Consider the following 24452-nt stretch of genomic DNA (forward strand, 5'->3'; position numbering starts at 1 on the left):
CAGTTTTTTTTTTACAAAGCTGTAACAGAGTGATACTGTGATGGACTGGTATCCCACCCAGGGCGAATCCCACTTTGCACCCGTTGCTTGCCGGGCTAGGTTCCGACTCCCTGCAGCCCTGAACTGGATGAATCAGATAGCAAATGGATGGATAGAAAATAAATTGACACAATTGTGATAATTACAAATTTCAATTATACAAATAAGTGGATGTAAGTAACAAAACCTTACTCATGACTACAGCATGAATCCTATTCTTAGGAGGGATATGTAATCATTTTTATGACAGTTTATAAGATTATTACTTGGAATGTTCATACAGTAGATTGTTTATTGACAGTTACAACAGAAGCCGGAACTGAAGTCGGAACCTACATCTCGAGGGTGTACCGGGATTATTAATGATGCACTTATCTGTGCTAATTACTGGAAGGACTTTGTCCATTAGTTAGCAGAACTACAGCACTTACAAATACTACAGTACTTCCAATGTTCAGCAATTCAAGGCTGTGCCTTATTCTGCTGCTCAGTGAACCGACAGAAGAGATTGTGTTACTAAAATGCATGATGTCCAGCTCCTAAAGTGTGAATGTACTCTCTAAAAGCGTGGGTTTAGAGAGTATGATCCAAGTACCACAGCCTGGAGTATGGGTCAAGTAACTTGCCAGCTGTAATTGTAATTTGTCTCAGTACCACTTGAGGCAGAATTAACACTAGTCATGTCAGGGATTCCTTCAGATTTAATTAAATGGCTTCCACAAATGCCTGGGTGTCCACAGATACATGGTAACATCAGTGATGGATGCACCTCTCTTCTAATCAGCACTGAGCTTCCTGCACCTCACTGTCGTGGTCAGAGAATTTCAGGAGTTGAATGGTTCAATTGAATGTTTTGATCCAAAGACCCTGGGTGGCCTTTTTCTTTCTGTCCAAATTCCAAATGGGTACAGGGTGCTTTGGTTTGCGTTGAGACATAAGTAAATAAAAAAATGATTCTAAAATTAAAAAAAGAAATCTCATGCCCTCATTTAAGTACTTCCTTAGTGAACACATAAAGTTTATTGGCTCTGTACTCATTCCATTATTCTTCTCTTACCTTAAGCATTGCTTTTACATGTCACTCCAACAAAACAGTTTGTTTTCCTAAATATAGCAATAAATACATTAAAAAAACTAATAGTGTTTCAAACAATATTTTATTAAAGAAACATAAATATATGTTAATGCCAATGGTTTCTCAGTAAGCCCATACTAAACACATACAACTTATACTTCAAATGATGGAGTAAGCAAAGTAAACACAAGAAATTGCTTACTTTTAACCCATGGCTGTTAATAATCTTAATTATGTATGTTAAATGACTTACAATTTACTATTACAGCTCTTTTGCTCAGCACAGTTGTCTTGATTGCAAGGAACCCAGCTGAACATATGTAACTACAATATTTAAGTCAAAAACAATAGTATACAGTATGATAAAAAAACTTATATGTACCATAAACAGCCTTATTCACAAAAGATTCTGTGAACTGAAAAAGGAAATATGCAAATAAATATCACAGTGTATTATATATTGGAAAGACATCGCTGAATAAAATTGTAATTGTTTCAAGTGAAATTTTATAGATATTTGAAAAAATAACATTATGCTGTAAACAAACACTAAATCACACATAAGACAAATTTGTTTATTTGTCCTTATATATAGCTTACTTCAAAACCTTCAGGCAAATATCCTTCATTTATTATAATACATAGGTAAATTACATTTTATTACAATAAGCAAAAATGGTGTTATTCCTTTAGAAGGAACATACATTAATTTACACTTTTCTTTCTGGGTTTCTATTTTTACCACTAGAGGGAGAGCATATCAAACAAATGATGACTTGTGACGACATTCAAAATCCAAGCTACTCTGGAGGCTGTAGAAATGCAAAATACCCAATTTAAAGGTCAAGTTACCATGAACAACTCACTGCAACTGAATAGATCCTCCCACTACTTAATGAAGTGCCCAACATGAAAAACACATGTGCTTTTGTTGAAGTTCTCATGCTCATTATTCACATTTGTGAGCTGCACCCTTTAATATCACATTGATTGTTCTGAACAGGAACTTCTGTATTCATCAGAAGTATTACATACTGTACACAAAGACAATTATAAGATGTTTCAATTTCCACATGCAATACGAGGGTTAAATACACATTCAAACCTATGCAGTATATTCTGTAAACTACAAATGAGAACCCTTAGTTTCCTTTTAGGAATTCACCAGGGGACTCTTTCAAAAATACCACAGTGATATGCAAGTAATATACTAAAGTTAATCTAACTCTTAAGGCCCAGGCTCTTTGTAGTTTTGGCTACCACTTTTCAACAGGATTTCAAATATCAGTATTTCTTTAAAAATACTGTTTTATATAACATTTAAAAATACCTAATTTTTTTTATATTTTCATATATTTTGATATGATATTACAGAATACATTCTTTTACACGATTCCATACTAAGAAAAGGGATTAACTTCCAATCCTGTTTGTTTGGAATGAAGGAGACTTGCATGTGGGATCACTCCCAACAGTACCTAAGGGCTAATATACAGTGCAAAAAGCACTAAATTAATCCATGAGAATTTTAATCTTCATACAGTTAGTACATTTTACACTGTGTATACTTTGAGCACTAGATCACAGCTTCACAAGAGGCATACTGAATACCGCCTATAACACAATCTGAAAGCCATTACTGGTTAAACACCCAGTCCATAGACATTGTACATTCATGAGGTCAAGAGGAATATTAAAAAATACACTGTAAAACTAGGGTTTCGAAGTCCCGATCCTTGCTTTTTCACAAATAAAATGCCTTATTACAAACAAATCTAAAACTCCTCAGTTCATTTTTTGTACAAATATTAAGAATTAAACATATTGTTTAGATGTTATAGTTATGGCTGTTATGTTACAGATATGTTATAGTTTGTACATCTCCTTTAGTTTTTCTATGTGACAAAATGAGAAATTCAACATCTCACTGATGCAGACACCACCCCGCCACCCCGCCACCCCCACCCCACCGCCATTTTCACTGACCCCCTATGTTTTTTAAATTTTAAGGCTCCTGGTTGTGACTAAGAACGCCTTGAATACAGTAGTATTGGTCCTTGAATTTAATCTTATAAATGAGCATGGTATCAAGACTCCAAGTAAGCATTTGAAATAAAGCATTGAGATGCTATGCCTGAACAATAGAAAATGGCAATATCATTCACTAGCATCATTATTTCTAAAAAGGAACAAGTAAAGGTTTATTCCATGCTGAAAAGAGAAGAAAATCAACACAATGTTTCAGCTATGGAGCTCAGTAGTCCAGGAACACACGAAGAAGGCTCCAGAGCCTCTCTTTTCAGCATGGAATAAACCTTTACTTGTTCCTTTGCAGCCTACGTATGCTGACACAGCTACCTACTTGAATTATTTCTAAAAGTTTACATTTTTCTAATGTAACTGGACTTACATTTCTTTAACAATTATTGTCATGAGTTCTTATACTGTACAGCATGTCTTTGTGGCCTTCTTGTTGTGACTTCCTGAGAGATTTGTCACAGATTCCAGGTCTTCTTCATCACGATTCTGTTTTGTCACCTCACTGTAAAATTCACAAAAAATGACATAACATTACGTTTGTTCATTTTGATTATGCCTAAACTCATTTGTTTCCATTCCATAGATTACACTTATTGATTTATTGCCTGTTTGCTGTTTGTACAGTAGCTTCTTCAAGCTCAGTGAAGTATAGTACGTTATCTGTACTTCACTAAGCTTAAAGAAGCTACACATTAATTGGTCTTTATGTTGACATTTAGGTTTTCTAGAAAATGTGGGTGTAGCAATAAAAGGCAAACTCTTAGGCTATTTGATTAAAAGCATAGAATTATAATTTAAATTAAGGGAAGGTTTGTTAAAATTGTACAATGTTCTAGTAACACCTCATTTATACTGTAATATTTCTTACAAATTCTGTCACATCATTTTAGTCCCAAATAGAGAAGATAATGTAAACCTTGTGAATCACACATTTCAAACAATACTTATTTTGATTAAAAATGTAAAAATATAAAACAGGGGTGACATACAGTAGTGACACAGTGGTTAACTCATAGCTCTGGGACCCTAGGTTCAATTCCAGCCCTCAGGTACTCTCTCTGTCAAGTTTCTATGTTCTCCCTATGTTCCTGTGAACTTCCTCCCCCAATTTCTTCCACAGTCCAAAAACATACTGGTAGATTAATTACCTTCTGGGAAAACTGCCCCAGGTGTGATTGTCTGTGTTTGTATCTACTGTATGTATGCCTTGCAATGGACTGCAATGGACAGTAACTTTAAGCTGCACGTTTTCTAGTTCTTTCATCTACTTTACAAGAAAACTTATAATGATCCACTTTTCTAAGAATCATATAGTAATAAGAATACATGTGTGCGGTATTTGTATTCTACTCAAAATCCCTTTTGGACTTTCTGACTTTTGAAATTTCAGAAAAGTAAGGTATAAAATCCATATTGTAACAAAAATATTGATTCTCTAAAAAAGTTCACCTTTACAATCTAAAACGAATGAGGTACTGGATTGGTACCAGTACTCACCGTGCTAGATGCAGCACTGCTTCAATTATATTCGAACCATCTTTAGCACTTGTTTCACAGAACAGAGAGTTGTAGGTCTGGGGAAAAAAATGACAAATACAGCTTCAAACAGTCAGGAACAGATTAAATTTAACTGATTAATTTAAATTAAATTACATGAGAAAAATAATTTTTTCATGTTATACTGTATACTGCAAATGTGAATAGGAATTTATGGGAATTAAGGTTTATACTTAAAGATAAAGTGATAAATATGAAATGTGTTTTCAGAAAATAACAATTTATAGCCAACTTTCATGCAAAACACACCCAAAGCAATTTGATTGTTTTAAAAAAATGTCCCACTGAAAATAAACAGTAAAAACAGCATTAAGTAGCACCTCTCAAAGGTTTCACTTTCTGGCCACTCATTTTAGTCTTTAAGGGACTCCACTTCAGAAGATTTAACTTTAAATGCTCTTAGGATGCTGACACAAATTGTGAAGCAATTCATTCAGAAAGATTCAAACAGATGTATATAAAGTATATATGATAAATATCATCAATAGCCATTACAGGTATCATCAATAGAAACTACAGGTATGGTTCCTACTCTTTCACATATGCGAGTAGAAACGGAATATATTTAATTAGTCACAAGGTAATGCATGAACATATGCTTGACTGGAACAACATTTCACTTGCTTGAAAGTGAATACTTTTTTAACATACTTTATGTTGTATACTAAACCTGACATATTTTAGTGACATAGCATAATACAAAACACTAGTTCCAATTAAAATGTAATGCATACTACCTATAGTTTCTCTCCTTCTGTGTTCTATATATTCACTATAAATTCTATTTTTTTAATGTGCTGTATACTGAGAGGCACTAAATGTGCAATAAACAAGCATTTGAACTACTGACATTTGTTGTGTTTTTAATGCCACTTAGGATGCAGTCATCAAATTATGTAGGGGGTACATACCTGAACCTGCAACTAAGTTGCTTTTTTCATATTTTTACAATATACGTGAAGGATTTGTTTATTTAATGAGCCTAACAAGTACAGTAAACCTATGTTTAGAGAAACGATTCAATGTGTTTATGCTACACATAAAATTACAATATTATTCTTTTATAAAAAATAAAAAGCACAAACATAATTATTAATTGCTGCATTTTATGGGGGGTTGATACTTTGTATGTAATGACCCTAACACAAAGCTAAGCATTACAGACACAATCTAATGCATTCATACAGTATGTAAAATTACAACATAAGTAAAAAAATGATTTAACACAACTATAAAATTAATGGAATATTTAATAGCACATACCTTAATTAATGAGAAACAATGCTTAGAGGCATGTGTCTTTGATCTTGCATACAAAATATTTAAGTATTATTTCCTCAATATTTTCTCTGCTTAGTTATAATAGTTGATTTCATGGGAGCAGATATTTAGCATGTTCTACTCTTTGTTCTCTGTTTTAAACAACAGTATATGCCACAGAAAGCCAGTTCACATGCAATCTTTGATTAAAAAAAATCCCTTTTCATATTCTGTTTAAAACATCATTTTTTGTTTCCAATGTAATCACTTTCCAATGTAATCAGTCTGCTTCTTCGCTGCACCAGTATCACTTTTCACTTCAGATTTACACTTGCTGGACATGGTTAGAATAAATTCACAGGAATAAAATAAATCAAAATAAATGCTAAGTAAATAATATGCATACATGTAAATATATTTAAGTCGTGTACTGCATAATTCAGTCACTCCTTTTATACTGTACGTAAGCTTTTTGTAAAAATTTTAATACATTTAAATGGAAAATTTTGTTTTACATATACTGTAGAAATACAACATAAAGCTAGAGTTGTATTTTAAGATTCCTCTTACCATTGCTAGTTTTTCTCCATAGCTGGTTGGAACACACTTTATTCCTTCCTCAGTTGCCTGCTTACGTAAGTCTGCCTTGTTTCCAACAAGCATAATGGGAATATCACCTTGGGTGACATCCTGATGGGTGAAACACAAATATAACTTTCAGCACATAAAAGTGTGGGAAGTAAACCACAAATGAAAGCGTACATATAAACCACATGTTTAGAAAAAAGAATGAAAATATCTCAGAATTTCAAATGACACTCAATACTTTTCCCAGTGTATTAATCCTCATCACCTCACTAAAATGTTTTGCACCTCAAGATAATGTATTTTAGAAACACACAGTCTTCCAGTATAATTTAGCCTGCCATTAATTCCATTGGAAAAGAAGATATCATGGAACCTAAGGGCAAAAGCAATGGCCAAAAGTAATATTCTATTAAAAGGATAACCAAACCTTGACCAACATCTTTTTGCAATATACTAATAAATAATGCATTCATAAAACATTAGTGTTTTGATATGTATTGCATTGCATATTTAATAATGTACAGTAAAGGTGTTCAGAAATACCCAAATATAGAATGCTGCTATTCAGAATATACTGGTTCATACGTATGTAAGTAACCATAAGATTTAGCCAAAAAAAAACATTATAAAAACATTAAAGAGCATATTATACTAATTAATAACATGATTCAAATACTCACATTCACTGGATGTACAGTATTAGAGAGTGCTTTCAATATTAACAGCTAAAATTAACATTGTTTTTAAACTAAATGGTGCCAGTGATCAGTACTCCTCAATAAAGCTTTATTAGTTTATGTGCACAACTTGTTACCATACAGTAGGTTCTTTTTTCACCCAACAGTTGATAAGCCACATACTTCCAGGGAGCTGAGACCTCAGTGTGTCTTCCAACATACCTCAATCGTATCCACCCATTCTCGTACATTCAGAAAGCTCTTTTCACAAGTGACATCATACAGCAGCAGCACCCCATCTGCCCGTCTGAAGTAGGATTTAGCAATACTTCGAAATCTGGAACAGAGCATTGGGAATTATTTTTATAAAAATGATGTCTGTGTGGAACAACAGTGAAAAAAATGATGGAACTCCCAAATGTGATTCTATGATGTTGATTGCAGAAAAAAGATTACTGAGAAATTATGTTCCACGTTCAAGTCTTTATGAGAAACTGGAAGTTAAGATTTGAGTGTAAAGTGGAGAACAGATAAATATATGTACTACTGTAGTGGAAAACTGTTAATGAATAGTTTACATCAAAACCCCTTAGTAGTAATCCATCCATTGTAATAAGAACATAAGACTTTAACATGAGAACATGAGAAAATAAGAATAGGTACTAAGCAAAAGGAGTCCCTTGCTTCATCTTGTTTATTTTGTTGCTGGTAGCTAATTGAAGGCATGGGCTTCAACAATGGATCTCTATCCTAAACTTTGACTAAATGAAAATGAATCAACAAACTTACCTTTCCTGCCCTGCTGTGTCCCAGAGCTGTAGGACTGTAGGTTCTCCATCAACAATCAATGTCTTCATTTGAAAGTCAACACCTAGAATAAGAGTTAAAAGAAAATACAGCTCTGAGAGAACTAAAAAATATACACTTTGCTATACAAAATCGTCAGATACTAGAAACAGAGTCAGAAGCTTCATTTATGCTATGAGAATAAAAATATACTCTAAGCATTCACTGGCATTTTCTACTATTACAACAGCTTTGACTCTCATTCATATAACATAATTTGTGTGATGAGAGACCAATCGTGTTGTTTAGTATTAATCAGGCCCAAAAACTCCTGATCACAACAACTCAAGGTAAACTAATGAATTAGTAAATGAATTCATTGTATTTACACAGCTCTTTTATTCCCTAAGGATCCTGTCACGATCATAAGCCCCTCCTCTTAAGGATGTTCCAGCCTTCCTAGTTTATTATTTATCTCCTACACCTGTCTCTGGTTCCAGCCCCCGTCCTATTAAAGCCAGACGTTCTTGCCAATCTGGGCTCAGCTTTGGAAGATGGATGCCCGGAAGCAAGCCTACCCGCGAGTCCAGGAGCGACTCGACAGCATACGCTTTACAACGGCGTCCTGACCATCTGGGTCCGGGACTGGGAGTGTCTGGTCCCGTTACCCCCCTTCTATTCCCCCAACCCTTCGCGGGATCCGGCCCCGGCTCTTAACCTAATTTGTCTGTGTCAGGATGGATCACCCGGCTTTGGACATTGGCTTTCCTTGGATAACCTTACGGACTCCCTTGGACTTGTTTGCCCTGGACACATCCCCCGAACACCACTGCACCTTGGACACACCCCCTGTTCTTCTTCCAGCCCCTAACCTAGTCTTTTTCCCTGTGTTTGTCTAACTCCCTTCCGGATTGTGCTGTTCGCAAAGGGTCCTGAAAGACGCTTCGTGACGGATCCTAAAGTGCTTTACATATAGGAGGGGACACACTTCTTCCACTACTGAAGTGCAGTTCCCATGTGGCAACTATTGTAAGCCATCAGCCCCACTACACAGCAGACTAAGTACAGAAACAAGCAATTTCTTCCAGTCGAATTAAGAGAGAAATGTAGATAGTCCAGACTGTTTTATTCCACGGTGGAATTTAGCCAGGCCCAAAAATAGACTTATTCATTCAAATTGTGTCATAGGCTCCATAACTACAATGGATCTTACAATACTTAGTATTGTAATACCTAATCCATCACATTAACCTATTAAGTCGAAATGACTCACACCCAGGTGTTTATTATTATGAACACAATTTGTTTCTCTCAGCATGTCCATAAAGCTGCTAGACTAAACTCTTACCAATACTTTCTACATGGCTATTGTGTTGTACTACAGAATACCAATCACTCAAGACTTTGTACTTAAAAAAAGGCTAAAATTTCATTAGAAGACTGCCAGGGAGTTGTTTCTGAATTAGATGGGAAAACATTGAATTAAAAGAGTAGAATAATACAAAATGTCATAAGACTTCTGCACATTGGTACATTGTCTTTAGTCCTGAAACAAAGCATGAAGCTAACAATCTATCGCATGTACCCAGAGTAGCGCTGGTGTTTCCCCGGAATTCATTCTTGCACAGCCTTAGCAAGAAGCTGGACTTCCCAACAGCTGCATCTCCAGCCAACACTATCTTGTAAGCCTTTTCCGAATTTGGGTACTTGAAATTGCTGTCATCTTGGTCTGCCTAAAAAACATGAATTAGTTCACGAAAACACAAGGACAGGTACTGAGTAGATGGAATCTAAAATCTCATTTAAATTCTAAATCCATCCACGCTAAAATGTTTTTAGCTTAAATGTTTTTTATCAGTACACGCTCTGCAACTTCTGAGAGCAAAAACGTAACAACTATGAACCTGATTCTATCCTTAGAGGTCACTCTATGTATGTGATCTTTCCTGGTCCGCAAAATATATGACAAGCAAATCAGAGTGAATCCAATAACAGGGATCAGGTCACCATTTTCTATGAGCCATATTGTTGCAGAAAACTACAGATGAGTGCGGAAATAAATGATCCCTTAGAGCAAGGTTGGTTAAATGCAGTTCTAACAAACTATAGAGTACCATGATAAAATTAATACAGATTTAAGGTATGACACATATTTTTTTCCTTGGGAAGAAATCTTATTTTAGTGATGTCATTAGTGTAGTAGAACTTGGATTTCATATTATTTGCAGCATACTGTACAAAGTATTTCTATTAATATGCACTCTAATATTAATATAGAGAGTGGATGTGCACTTACAATTTACAATTTACTGTGAATTTCTAAATTATTTTTTGTTTTCTATGTATGATATAAGCATGTTATTTAAAATTGGTATATGCTCTAAAATCAAATATATTGCCTCTGAACTCAGTTGCATCCCTCAATACTTTTACCAACCATGAGCGAAATGAATTGGGTTCATTAGTAGAGCTACACAAATTTAACATGGAAACTGAAATCCTTTGTATAGTGCTTTGTGTTAACAAGATTTTTATTACAGCGAAAAAAGTTAAGAAACATTGTTCAGAGTGTTCTACTGTTGTAAACCTACAGCACTGCCCAGTTTAGTCATCTGTGCAGATGTGAGGTACCGTACCTGTGGGGAGATGGCAGGGATGCATCTTCGAGTTGAAGCCCCAGAACTGCTCCTGCTGACTGGATTTGATGGTTTCCAGTCTAATACTGAACCACTGTTGGAACTGCAGGCCACCTCGTCTCTGATTTCTGGCACCTAGTAATGGTGATTAAGCATTTTAGTTCCACCAGAATTTCAACACAACCAGCTTTTTTTTCTATCCCTGGAGTTATGACGTACAAAATACAGTATGTCTAATCAAGCAGCACGAAATGCACAGAACAAAAGACTACTATAAGAAAGTACACATAAGTAACTTTTAAATACACAATTTGACTTTTGAATTGTCTTTTAAAGTAGGTTGTACTGCATTTACCTAAGTTTGAAATTTATTTTTGCAAGGTACTTTATTCCTATCAAGACTTTCATGCAACATTGACATTATTCTCTCTCGCACATGATACAAATTGCAATTACTGAGCTTAAAGGATTCCAAAAATATATGTTTTTAATGTTGAATGTTTCAAAATGCATTGATGTTTAGATGCTACAAAGAAAAACCCAAAAAACAAAGGGTAATTCCATGGTTATGTTGCATTGGAAAGATCAGTCTGCTTTGTGCATAAATGAGGAGTAAAGGTCACACTTCAAAGTGAGAGTGGCGTACATCTGTATCAGAAGCATCTCCTGCAAGGCTTTCTGTCATCTCTGGTGACCTATGGAAATTCTTTTGAAGCTTGAACTCGGCCTCAGAATCATAGTCGTTGGAGTCTCTGAGAGTGGAAAGGCCGCTGTCGAAGTAGCTCCCAGTTGGGCTCTCCATCTCACAGCTCACCCGGCGCATGGGGTCGCACAGGGCCAGGGAATCGCAGTCCTCATCCACGTAGGAAGAGCGAGAAGATCTGCAAAGTTTCAAGGAAAACACCCACATAAGGAGACCACATTCTGTTCAGGTTCAGAGATCGGGGTATTTTCTTTTTACATTGTACTATAACGGTAAACATTTTGATCAGCAGTTTCCTCCTTCCTCCTTTTTTATAACAGAAGTTAACTCTCTACCAGGAACCGGAAATAGCAGCACAATTGACAGACAAAAGGCAACCATGACAATGTGGTGGTCTATAAGTATTCTAGACAAAATGCGCCACCTTCTATAGTGAAATAGTTAAATAGAAACCATGACTTACCTGTCAAAATAAGGAGACTGACGCCCACCGAATTTTGGACTGGATCTAGAAATTGTACTTCCTGGGGAGGTGTTGTGCACTCGCTAGGATAACAATAATAACATGAGTATTATACAACACCTTTGTAAAAAATGATAAATTTATATTTGCATATATCAAATGTATGCTGTAACCCTACCTATTCTTAACTTGTAAGAAGTAAGAAGTACAATATTTTTACTTTCAGCAAAAGCATTTGAAGCAGTCAGAGATAACGGCCTTGACTCTGCTGCTGATTCCTGAAAGAAATTGTTCTTTCCAGAAATATGAGTAAATATCATCTGTTCTTCTTTAAACAATATCGCAACATTTATTTTTGTGCCCAGGCCTTAAAAACACATTGGGTGTTCTGCTCCAAAGCTGTTTAATTCAAAAATAAAACCTCAAAGATGCCATGTACATCAAACTGTGTAGTGGACATGATGGCATTCAAGACTGAAAGATCAAATAACCTAGCTATACCATTAAAATAAGTGTACACGGATCATTTGACCACGAATACCAAAGAACTTCATAAACAAAGGGTGGGTTATAGTATATAACTGAGAAAGAAATGGATCTACAGGATGTTGAATCTTTAACTTTATTTCAAACCAATGTTATTTTTTAATACTGTTTTAATACATGACTCCAAGGCAGTTGTAATTGGAGGCAGATATGAATAAAGGTTACTACAGCCTAAGTGGAGAGATTTTGGAGAAACCATTCCAGTGGCCAAACATTTAGGCAATGTTGTCTACATTCAAGCAATAGCTAATGTATTACCACCAAGCTGTTGACATACTGTATTTAGTTGCTAAAGTACTGTGGAAAAGTTTTGTCCCAGGAGCTGGGACCTTAAACATAACAGATAGAGTAGCTGCTTAAAGCCATCAAGACAGGTGAACATTGCTGGACCCTCAGCAGAAAGAGGGACCAGAGAAGATTGCAGGAATAAGCTCCAAACTTTTCCAGGTATTCAGTCCATCATAACTTATAGAGGACATTATTAAATTAAATATGAAACTAAAAGTACTGTCACTATCGAAACTACTGCTGTTCAAGGATCCATCAATGAAGATACCATACTTGTAAAACTGTAAGTTGCATATTTTAAACCAAGTAATGTGTAGGTACTTACTAAGCTTCTGTTGTATTTTGTGAAACTGTTTTCCAGTGCACTTCTTAGACCATCATTGCTGTCATGCAGCTTCCTGTTTGCCGACCTTTAGAGATAATGAAATGACACATTAAGAGTAGCCTGAATATATAATCTGGGTCTGACAAATGTAAAATAAGGCTACATTTAAAGCAACAAGAAGATGAAAATTTAAAGCTTTTGATAACCTGCTGTTACTAGATTATGTTTAAGTAACAAATAAAAGTCACAATAAAATGAATAAAAACAATACTATTTTGTTGTTTCCTATGATTATTAAGCCTTCTATTGCAAAGCCAGCTGTATGAAATTCCCATTTAAAAGTTATATTTCTGTATTAACAGTATCTATAAACAGCTCAGTACCTGTAAATCTACTGCATGTCACAGACAGATTAACAATGTTTGCAAACTTACTGAAGCATCTCAATTTGCCGGGCTAAATTATCCCTTTCATCAGAGTATCCTTTCATTATTGCTTCATCCCTGCAAAGAATGAAAACAGAATCCACTACTACAGGAAACTAAAGATGTTGGTAGTATTGCATTCCTAATTGAAGTCTGAAAAAGAAAACTTTAACATGGCAAAATCAAAAGATCAAGGAACACTTGGCTGAAATTTTGGTTAGCAACTGGTGTTGCCAAGTAATCCTGTGCTGAAGAATAAACTCCTGTGACACCACTAACCTCACTGTCAGGTGCAATGACGTCATTTCAGGATATCCTGTTTCTACCTTAACAACTGGGCAATCAGTGGAAAACACCCGAAAGGCTCGAGTTTTATTGTAGTGCACAGAACTAAAATCACATACTGTAGGAAAACATAAAACATAGCTAAGCACGCTAACAGCAGGGCTGAGGGGTTGTCACTGTTCTCTTAACATGGATTACACTGTGCCTTAAGCCACAAGAGAAATGAAATTAAAAACCAGACATTAAGAAAACATCATGGTGGATTTTTTTGAAATCTCTATATGACCCCATCTAAAATATCTACATGAAAATTATAATGATAACTGAATTAACTGAAAAACTCACATGATTTAGAGTCATTCAACTTGCATTTTAAGGTGTAAGGTGAACTTTTCAGAACTTTAGAAATTTACTCAAAGAAAGGCACATTTCACGAATAAATAAAAAGAGTTCTTATGAAGACGTCTTTGTAAACACATGCAAATTCAAATCCTGAATATGAATCCGGTTGACAGATGACTGCCATAAAGTTAGCACTAAAGAAAAAGACATACCAAGTGAATTTTCTCACCTTTCAAAGTTTATACTTTGATCAGTGTATTCACTTTTCAAAGAATCAAGCTCACTCTGAAGGAATGCAATATTAGTTTGAGATTCAAGTAGTTCCTTCTTCAGCTGTTGATTCTCCTACAAAAAAGATTTTTTTTCTTAAGAATGTTTCATGAATGCAATAGTTTGTGAGGTCTGAAGATTTTAAAACTTAAAATTAACCCTTACCAGTGTAACTTCATTTATTTTTCTTTTTAACCCCACCACCTCATCTTTCAGATTGATACTTTTGTATTGTTCCTCAATCTGCAAGACAAAAAAAGCATCTCCATCTGTAAATATTATTAATATAATTTCAGATTGCTTTCAACTGCCTACCTAGTTAGAGACTTAAACTCACAGGACCCATATAGCTTTTACATTTAACTATCATTTAACCATAAATGTTCTGTTTATGTATCAGACAAACTCCAAGTTAACCTCTGCATGCATATTTTATATGTTTAATATACTTTATACACTGATACATTTTTCCTGTAATCCTTTTATCTACACGATGAACCTACTGTACCTTGTCTGACAACAATATGCACCGCGGAAAAATCTATGTGATGTACACTATTGGGGTAGCATTCTGTGTGAATTGTGAATGTCTTCATAAAGTACCAACTTTTCACATTTTTAAACCAGTTTGCAAAAATAATAAAAAGATTATATTATATTAATAGTCTTTCTTCTATCAATTCCAGTGCGAAACAAAGAAAAAATAACTATTATTTAAATAAACGTACTGCAGGCTACTAAATAGCTAGATATTCAAATTTTCAGCATGATTGCACTTTATGATTATGATTTTAGATGCTAGAAGAATTACCATTTTCATCTTCTGGACTTTCATCTGTAGTTGATAGACTTCAGATTCATACTGGCGCTTGAGTTCATTAAGCATAGCTTCAGCCTTTTTGTTTTCCTAGAAGACATTAAATAACATTACAATTATTCTGTGGAAATCCCATTATCATAACGCTAATCAATGCAGGTGTGGTTTTAGAACTAGTGACAAATGACAAGACTAAATAGTGTGCTATTATTAAACATTGGAGGCCTTGTATTCCAAAAATGCAATGGTTAAATCCCCACTGCTTTCTATGGAGATTTTACATTTTAAAAATAGAATCTCCTCCTAATGGAAGGAATTTCTCACACTGTGTATGAGAAATGTGAAGATAGATACTTTGTTAACACTCCTTATTTTTAAAAAACAAAAATTCACTAAAGTATATGCTGTGTGAATAAGTAGTTACTGCAAAGAAAGTATTTCTGTTGAGAAACTATAATCCTGGCATTTGCAAAACTTTGGATCATAATCCACTCCTACATAAGGGTACTCATTACAGCCAAAATAAAAATGAAAATGATGTCATAAGGATTATGTGGAGCAAACCAGCAACATGGAATGTAAAAACAACACAAGTACATAAGTGATCTTATAATTAATAACATGCCTTTAAACACATGCAAAGGATGTATTTTTTTATGCAACAGATGTTGCATATTCCTTTTCAATATTCACTTATAAATGTACTGTATGGTTCAATTTTTTATAAAGGGTGTGAATAATACATTTTTGCCTGAATTATGAATGTGTACTGTATGTCTATGACATGCATATTGTGGTTATAAACTTTTTTGCTAAGTCCTGCACCAGCTCTGTCTGTTTTATTGTTTGAGAAGTAATTGAGGAGTATCTTGCTACCTACAACAACTTGGAAAAAGAAACCTGTATACACATCTGTCATCCAGAGCAAGAAATAGACAACCCCAGCCTGGTCATTTTACATGTTCATTTTAAGATTAATCTCATGTATCTGTAAATAAAGTATATACTGCCAATTGATTTTTAATACTGCAAATGTTCCTTTACCTCAGCACCGGATTCATTTAATAAGGGTATTGTTTCATGAACACACTTTCCTCTTTAAAACATTAAGTGTGTTTTTCTGGATATTTTCTATTATCTTACAATATTTATAGTATCTCCCCTTCTCCTTCATTTCTACATTTAGATCTTTGAATTCTTGAATGAGTAGTACTGTGATGCAAATAAATCATTTCTTTAATATATTGTATTATTTTTTTTTAACTTGAATGCGCATTAAACAACATACTGTAGCTTGACATACACCATACTCAGTATCAGTATTTATACTCAGACAGTATAAATGAGAGAACTAGAGCTGTATCTGAGATAAAATAGAAAGGACTACTTTATAAAATAAACTGTAAATAAACTGATATAATGAATATTACACTTTGACCAGTGTAGTTAATTTATCCCTTGATGATCTTCCTGAAATATTCTAAAAACAATCTGCTTGTACATGCAAATAAAATTGTTACTGGAGCCAGAATCTACTGAACACCTACTTACGTGCTGTACATTTCACTGTTATTTCCTTTATCAATTTCAAGAGAAACCTTGAATGTCAGCCAAACAACATCTCTGGTAGGCTTAAATTAGTAGCATAGACTAGTATTATTAGGTAATTCTTTCCATTCAAAGGACAGAAGAAAGCAAAAAAGTCAAGGTCTTCAATAGGAAAACTTGCAAGGTACAGTACTATGGAGACATAAGAGCCATATGAATATATAGAATGAAAAGCACATATATATATGTATGTATGTATGTATTTATTTATGACTATGAGTTTGCTGTCCAGTTTCTTAAACATATTTTAAAAATCAAATATTTTGGAGCCAACATTCAAAGTTGTGAATTGAAACAATGTACTGTAGGTATACATTGTAAAATGTTACTGTATATAAAGGCTATTGTAGCAGTATTACAATAAGTAACAATAAGTAAATAATTAACTTTAACAGACATGCTTCTGAAGATGAGTATGAAATAAAAATAAGTGGTTTGGTGTAGATCAAAAGTAGAACATATAGTGTATACAGTATATACATAAAAATCCTGTATGGTCACTCTGTTGCTTTTCTATTTTAAACTACCATAACGTTTTAAGAACTAATATTTTTATTTTGTAGCGAACTATTCTCTTATGGGCAATCAGAAGTGGGTAGTCCAAACAACTTTACCAGAATTCTCTAATTTTATAGACTGAAACCATTTCTAAGACCACATTTATCAGTCTTGTTTTTCTCTCTCCATATAACCATCCCAAAACATTTCAAACGGCTTAGGTTCATTGTACTACATTAGAAAGATCTAACCTTAATTTGCTTTTACTTTGCAACCAAGTTACTTAAAATTGGTGTTGTTGTATGTTTGGTGTAACCATTATGATGAATATCAACCCTTCTCCCATAAATTGTTTTCTTGTTGGTGTTATCTGTGGAAAAACTAAACTACACATTTGTTTCTCTCTCGTTAACTCTTCCCCTTTCTTACACAAGTTGTTCCATGCTGCTAGAAGTGATAACTGGCTACCTTGCTGTTCAGTTCTTTTATTGTCTCCTTATTGTATGAGGTCAGCTCACTGAGGCCACTAAGGCTAATCAGCTTAGCCAACTACTCATCAGAACATAAAGGAATGCTATCAGTACCTAGATCTGTGGCAAGAAAATAATTTGCATTGATTTGACAATTCAGTGAACCTCCCCTGTAAAACAGAGCTTCACTATGATGTTGAACTGAGCAGTTCTGCAATCAGTCTCTGAAGCCATCCATCCATCAGATTTAATAATGTTTCTCAATACAAAAAAATATCAGCCTAAAACAATCAAATCCATTCATAAAATTAATCTATTTCAATAACGTATCTTTTTAATGCAAACGCTCAATTAGTGAAAAGTCCAAAACATACAAATAATTGTGATACATACTACAAAATTGACACATCTATATATTTTCATGAATCAAAAACTAAACATAAAGAAACACACATTTTTTCAGTTTACAAGGACATGGTAATACCAATAGCACTGTTGTAAATGCTTCTTTACTTCTTGTTATGCATGTTGTTGTTTTGTCAAATAGAGTAGGTAGATAGGTCCCTTTTCAGGCCATCAAGGCCCATGGGGAATGGGGGTAAGGGCCACCATAATTCTTGGCCATCCGACACTGGAGGTGGATGTGGTCAGCACCACACTCCAGCTGGCCTATTACCCCCACTTGCTTCTACCTGGGATTGAACCCAGGACCTTCCAGTTAGGAGCTAGACACCCTTGCCATCTGAGCTCCCACGGCTCCATCAAACAGAAGACATGCATTTATCTAGCAAAGAGTTAAGCTTGCACATGACCTGTAGCAATCCGGTTGCTTTTCACATGGGTGTCAGCTGCATTAGACACTGCGACACTCCACCCTCATTTCTTTTTTTGTCCTTGGTGACAAGCAATGTGTGGAGGTGTGTGCATATGTGTGCTTTCTTAGAGGAAGCGAGTGACTGTTCCAAAGCAAACATGCAAATGCCAACACTAAGGCAGACGCCACACTAATGCCCATGAACTAATATTTACAGTCCTAAGCAAGGCTTACTAAGCCTGGATAATTAAGATGTAAATACCAAAAAAAGATCTGGGGAAAAAATATGTACAATATTTATTCTATTTTCTCACAAGCATTTTGTAACATCTGAAACCAAACCCAATGAGTGGGTACTAATTTTTAGGCAGGGTGACATATCCAAGACTTAAGCAACAGAACATTTGTATGGCAGTTTTATCAAGCACAAGCATAAAATTCCTATTCCTATAAAGGGACAAATTTAGCTTCTTACTTGCTGTCGAATTTTGTCCTCTGCCGCTTGAACACGTTGATCCATCTCTTCTTCCATTTCACTCAGCTGCATGGCAGCTTTATCTTGAGCTCTGTTGTGTCACAAAAAAACAAGGCTTACCATGCATGATACCCTGCTATAGCACATAATGATCAGTATGGGCAAATTGAATGAAATCATCAACATAATCAACATCGGTGCCAAGACCATCTAAAACATAAAAGAGGAGAAGCAGATATTGCCTTATTTATGTAGTGCAGGTGGGCAGCTGTGTCAGCATTCGCAGGCTGCAAAGGAACAAGTAATAGGTTTATTCCATGCTGAAAAGAGAAGAAGGGAAACACAACGTTTTGGCCGTGGAGCCTTCCTCAGGTGTCAAGCTTTTTAAAAATGTTTAAAAACTTTAAAAAGCTACTTTTTCGATTAACGTTGTATATTGACCCTCATCTTGTGACGTCCTGCTGGTACATTTGAACAGCTGAGCTCTCCAGCAGTTGATCTGATCTGATCTGTCACATGGATAAAACAATCTTTCATTTGACTATTCCAACACTTTCTAAGAATTAGGTCTGGAAAAAAGATACTTTGAATGAAAGCTGAGGCGTAACAGAATACCTCTTATATATCTGGTGCATGTGATGTTGAGGAAGAGTCAGTCTGGCTGACTGGTGAATCAGAAAAGGAATTGGTTTAACAGCTTTTATTAGTCTTAGTTAATGTTTAACAGAAACATTTTGTCTTAAGGAGAGCCCCAAAGTATTTCTTAGATAATATAATCAATTGCCATACTGTGCATTCTATGACCATTAAAGTGCTCAAGTTAGTGGTTTTGTAGTGTGTGCATGTTTATGTCTGTGTGTTCTACATTGGACTGGCTCCCCAGAACAGGCTCAAGACCACAGACAACCTGAATTGGATAAGTGGTTATAGAAAGTAATGCTATTTGTTTTGGTTAGAATTAACTGACATTTAAAATGACCATTTTCTATTAAATGCTTCAATCTGGGGAAAAAAAGTTATAGTACTAGTGTGACAGGGGAGTTATATAAAATGGTGAATATATGAAATAAACAATGTTCCCTGGTATAGTTACAGTTAGTATGATGATGATGATGATGATGATGATGAAAAGAACAAGCAGGGTATAGCAATATAGGTCACAATGTAGGAGAATACTTTAAAAAATATCCTCTACACAAGTAACTTGTAACTGTAATGAATCACATTTTTAAAGTAACTTTACCCAAAACACAATACAGTATAAAAGCTATGTGAATCCATGTAAAAAAGACTGTAAGAATCCCTGTGAACAAGAAACTGCAGGTCTTAAGGCTTGATTACATTTCTCTTTACAGAATCTCTAATGCATGTTTACCTTTTCACTGCAAGTGCTAGGTTTTCCATCTCTGAATTCTGAAGCCTGATTTCTCGGATGAAATTCATTATGACCCGTTCATACTGAGGTACCATCCTTGGCTCTGTGAGGTTGATGTTCTGGTACAAGGTGGCAACTTGCTCAGACCTGCAAGCAAGCATTATAAAAACATTTCATTAGTGAAAATTGTGCCTAATATACTGTATAATAATACAACATATATACTATTATATAATATATAATAAAAAAAATAAAAAGATCATTTCTTGGGCAAAATGTGTCACTTAGTAAGAAAAATAACTATGAACTAATGTACCAAAAGCTTAAATTAAGTTTTGTTAGAGCATGTCAGGGTTATTCTATATGTGAATTCCACTGTGTGACCAAAAACACTTTGAGACTCTCCAATGATAAAAGATGTTCTTGAAGAGCAATTCACTGTACCTTTATGTTACAATGCTTCTTTAATTAAACTGGAGTTAGTTAATAAAACTATATTATAACCAATTACTGGCTCACTTGCGCTGTAGAGACCTACTTACTGTTTGTAGGAAAGCAATGTTCTACTGTATCTCCTCCAGCTAAGACAGCAGAAAGATTTAAGTAGCCTTGTGCAGTACAAATACATGCATTTAAAACTTCACAATATACTAATTAGCGTAGAACAAATTCACTTAGAAAGTGAGAGTACAAAACGCCACTGTAAATATACACAGTAAAGGGACAATTATTCAATTTCTATGAAAACTGTGCATTAACCAAGCCGTATTATTCTAGAGGATGCAAGGTTACCTAACTTATAACTTCTGGAATGTCTTCATGCGCTATCATATTCTTTTTGTTGGGTGGATAAGCAGATGTTAATAAAATTAGAATTTGGCCTTTTCCAAAACTTTTGTTTTAAACTCCTTTTTGAAAAATACAAACAATCCAATGGAATGTCAGAGCTCTACTGAGAAAATGCTATAAATGGGACGGTAGGTTCACAGACATATTAATTTTGAAATCAGACACCATATTCTGATGGTAAAAAGTTGTATAAATTATTCATTAGTGCCAATTCACTCTATGGCTTGTTTCAATCACTGTAGTGTGTATTGTCAACTACTGCCACTACTCCAAGATCAAACTGTGGATTAATAATGGGAGTCTTCCAGTGCTAGCTATGAAAAAAACACTCTACTGATACGGCCATACTGGTCCTCTCTCAACCTTAGATCCCGGCTGAGGGCAAGGCAGCCCACTGTTTGAAGGTAGTTTATGGACCAATGCCTGAGTGAACTGTACAGTGTGTGCACCAGAATCACCATTGCTATAAGAAAATAATGCAATGTGGAGAAAATAACAACAAAACTCATGGAACACCATCATTAACAGAGCTGGGCTGTGATACTACTACACTGTTTCCCATCATTCTGGAAAATAACTGGTTATATTTAACAGATCCATTACAAATTATGTTCATTGTAAAAAAGGTATAACAAAAATAGAATATTAAAAGCATCTCTACCAATCCTCTATATTTGACATTCACAATAAAAAGTTACGGGGCATGTCTTTCCCAAAGTTCTAGTCAGGAACAAGAGCTTTAAATATATTGTTAGAGCATCCTACAAAAAGTACAACTACAAATGCAATCTCTGTTTAACCAAATACTAAAAATGTCCAGGTTAATATTAATCACAAAACATATGCTCAATCACTTCGGAAAAACCCTGGTGTGCAAACCGTGAAAGACATTGCAGTATGAGCAGACATGGGAGAGATGACGCGCTACTGTACCGCGTTTTTTTCTTGGTCCACTCTACTGTATGCTGTGCATTTATATTACGTGATGTCTAGATAGGGAATATGACAAGTAAAACTAGAAAGATCACATGTCAGTGCAGGGAAGGGTGCATGATCTTACCAAGATAGTACACTTTAAAAAGCCGTTACATGTAAATTATACGCTTATGGGTTCAGTGAAATACTTTACTTCTCACTGCACTGGTTATGGTTCTTTACACGCCAATATGCGCCAATACGATTTGTTCATGTACTGAACATCGAGTATATTAATGAAAAAGGAGTTATATTCACGTTAACGTTCTTCTTGTTCACACGTTACGCTCAAAGTAACATCTTAGACTGCAACTTCAAGTTGAAATTAAAAACTAAACCTTTCGAAAAGTGGTCACATAATTTTAGTAGATCCAGATAAATCAATATTAACAAAAAAGAGAAACAATAACGCTCTGTTTTAAAATTGTATTTAAAAAATGTTTTCATTTATTCTAAAGCACCGAGTCATTTTTTGTCAGTGAGCGAAACTACTGTACAGGAATCATTAACTTTCTTATTGGCAGTACCGGTTGAATACTGTAGTACTACAGTAGATTACATCCTGCAGTCAGTAAATCAACGGGAAGAACCAGCATCACTCATCCGAAAAAGAACCTACTGAGGTGCATATTTCATTGACAGTCATCTTTGTTGTTATTTTTTTCACAGCCAGCAAGTGCTGAAAATGCCCATTGGACCGATTAATGAAAAAATAAAATAGTACTGTACACACAGTACAGTAAACCCTTAAAAACTAAACAGGGCGGGGTACTATACTGTATGTACGGTACGGCCTTATAGGGGAGATGTGGGTTTCTTTTTAATAAGAAAGTGTCCAGCGTTCATTTACTGAGACAAAATAATTTATTACATTGTAATACAATGTGATTGAAGGCTAAATATGTCGTCAAATAAATTTATACTAGTTCAGATATGTGGAACGTGCACTGTAAGACAATAAATGGATGTACGTTAATCAACAATTATGTCATAATAAAATATGCATTACCATCCAAAATGAATGGCAATGTCTAGGCTTTTCGTAACACTTGCGAACCACTCATTTGTCGTTATCTACACAGGGTGCTTATTAATGTTGTCTCATACAAGGCTAAATGTTTGACTTATGAATGTCCCGTGTTGTTGTCCTTAGTTTTACACGTATTCCATTTCACTAAATATTGGTTTTGTATACCCTAATTAAAATGAACTATACTTTACCAGGTTCTGTCTCTTAACTGTCCATCATCCCTGCTTTGAATACAATTAAGCAGAACATCCACGTTAAAGCTTCTTGTTTTTAAACTGGAAATATATTAGTTTTAATTCGTGCTACAGTAAAGTCTTTCCAAATAGGAGCTAAAAAAATCTTTTTTAATCCCAATTACAATCATTTTAAAAAACTTATCTTTGAACTGTGTTAGTTCGTGCCATTGAGCCGGTATTGGTATTTAATATGCTTATTATGTTGCAATGCACACGTTGAGTCTTAAATACAATTGTAAAATGGAAAAATATCCTACAAAGCCACTTTTGATCTCTAATGTTCTGACAAAACCAAAATAAAAAAAACGCATAACAGTACAAAGCGTTAAGCGGATACAATATGGGTTTCGTATTTCACCTTGGAATAAATTTCGCCTGCTCCCCAAGTCTGTGATGAAATTCTTCCCAAGCTTGTCGGAAGTCACCGTTTTCACCCTCCATCTCTACAAAGTAGATGAGGTCGGATACTTCCTGAAATCCGTTAGTAAACTCTTCGAAGTTAATGGATCCGTCCCTGTCCACGTCTAGTTTTGCAAATATCGCCTCAATCTCAGATTGCTGGACTTGTAACTCTGAGCAAACCAAGAAAAACTCCTCCTTTTCAATTCTACCCGAATTATTCACATCACAAGCGTGAAAAAGCAAGCGTAGTCTGTCCAGATCTTCTTCATCCTCCATCAGGAGAGAAATACGTCGTTAGGTATTATATAAAAACACTATTAGAGGTCCAAATATATCCAATAAAGAAAATTATTCCACAGAAAAAAATGTCTCTACTATTTCCCAAGTACCGGATAAAAATAGGATCTCCTATTAAAATCCAGACTTCGCTTTAAACGAAACAAAAATAAAAAATATATAATTTTGTAGGTATTCTAACAGCATCCTCCTTATTTTGAGTATTACAGATTCTACTACGCGGATCTCAAATCACCTTGCACGAAGGTAACTCGGTTCTTTGGTAAATGGGAGGAGTGCGTTTTGCTGACGTGAAACTCAC

The 24452-nt window shown here is 34.9% G+C and overlaps 1 protein-coding gene across 4 annotated transcripts in view; it reads right to left on the reverse strand.

Moving 5' to 3' along the window:
• Positions 1 to 3090: 3090 nt before the first annotated feature.
• The window catches only part of rasef (RAS and EF-hand domain containing), a 64299-nt gene continuing 42937 nt past the window's right edge, over positions 3091 to 24452 (reverse strand). For 3 of the 4 annotated variants that reach the window (XM_069187331.1, XM_069187329.1, XM_069187330.1), the window contains 16 exons: positions 20363 to 20509; positions 18988 to 19078; positions 15117 to 15212; positions 14471 to 14548; positions 14265 to 14380; positions 13418 to 13486; positions 12984 to 13068; positions 11825 to 11907; positions 11305 to 11539; positions 10659 to 10793; positions 9608 to 9755; positions 8026 to 8107; positions 7459 to 7573; positions 6542 to 6661; positions 4652 to 4728; positions 3091 to 3656 (listed from right to left, as the gene is read on the reverse strand). In XM_069187331.1, coding sequence (XP_069043432.1) covers positions 3554 to 3656; positions 4652 to 4728; positions 6542 to 6661; positions 7459 to 7573; positions 8026 to 8107; positions 9608 to 9755; positions 10659 to 10793; positions 11305 to 11539; positions 11825 to 11907; positions 12984 to 13068; positions 13418 to 13486; positions 14265 to 14380; positions 14471 to 14548; positions 15117 to 15212; positions 18988 to 19078; positions 20363 to 20509 — 1780 coding nt within the window. In that variant the 3' untranslated portion in view covers positions 3091 to 3553. Of the gene's footprint in view, positions 3657 to 4651; positions 4729 to 6541; positions 6662 to 7458; positions 7574 to 8025; positions 8108 to 9607; positions 9756 to 10658; positions 10794 to 11304; positions 11540 to 11824; positions 11908 to 12983; positions 13069 to 13417; positions 13487 to 14264; positions 14381 to 14470; positions 14549 to 15116; positions 15213 to 18987; positions 19079 to 20362; positions 20510 to 23810; positions 24397 to 24452 lie in introns of those variants that run through there. The other variant, XM_006626559.3, reaches the window with a different exon arrangement.

The sequence above is a fragment of the Lepisosteus oculatus genome, chromosome 3 (assembly GCF_040954835.1).
Source record: "Lepisosteus oculatus isolate fLepOcu1 chromosome 3, fLepOcu1.hap2, whole genome shotgun sequence".
Lineage (NCBI taxonomy): Eukaryota > Metazoa > Chordata > Actinopteri > Semionotiformes > Lepisosteidae > Lepisosteus > Lepisosteus oculatus.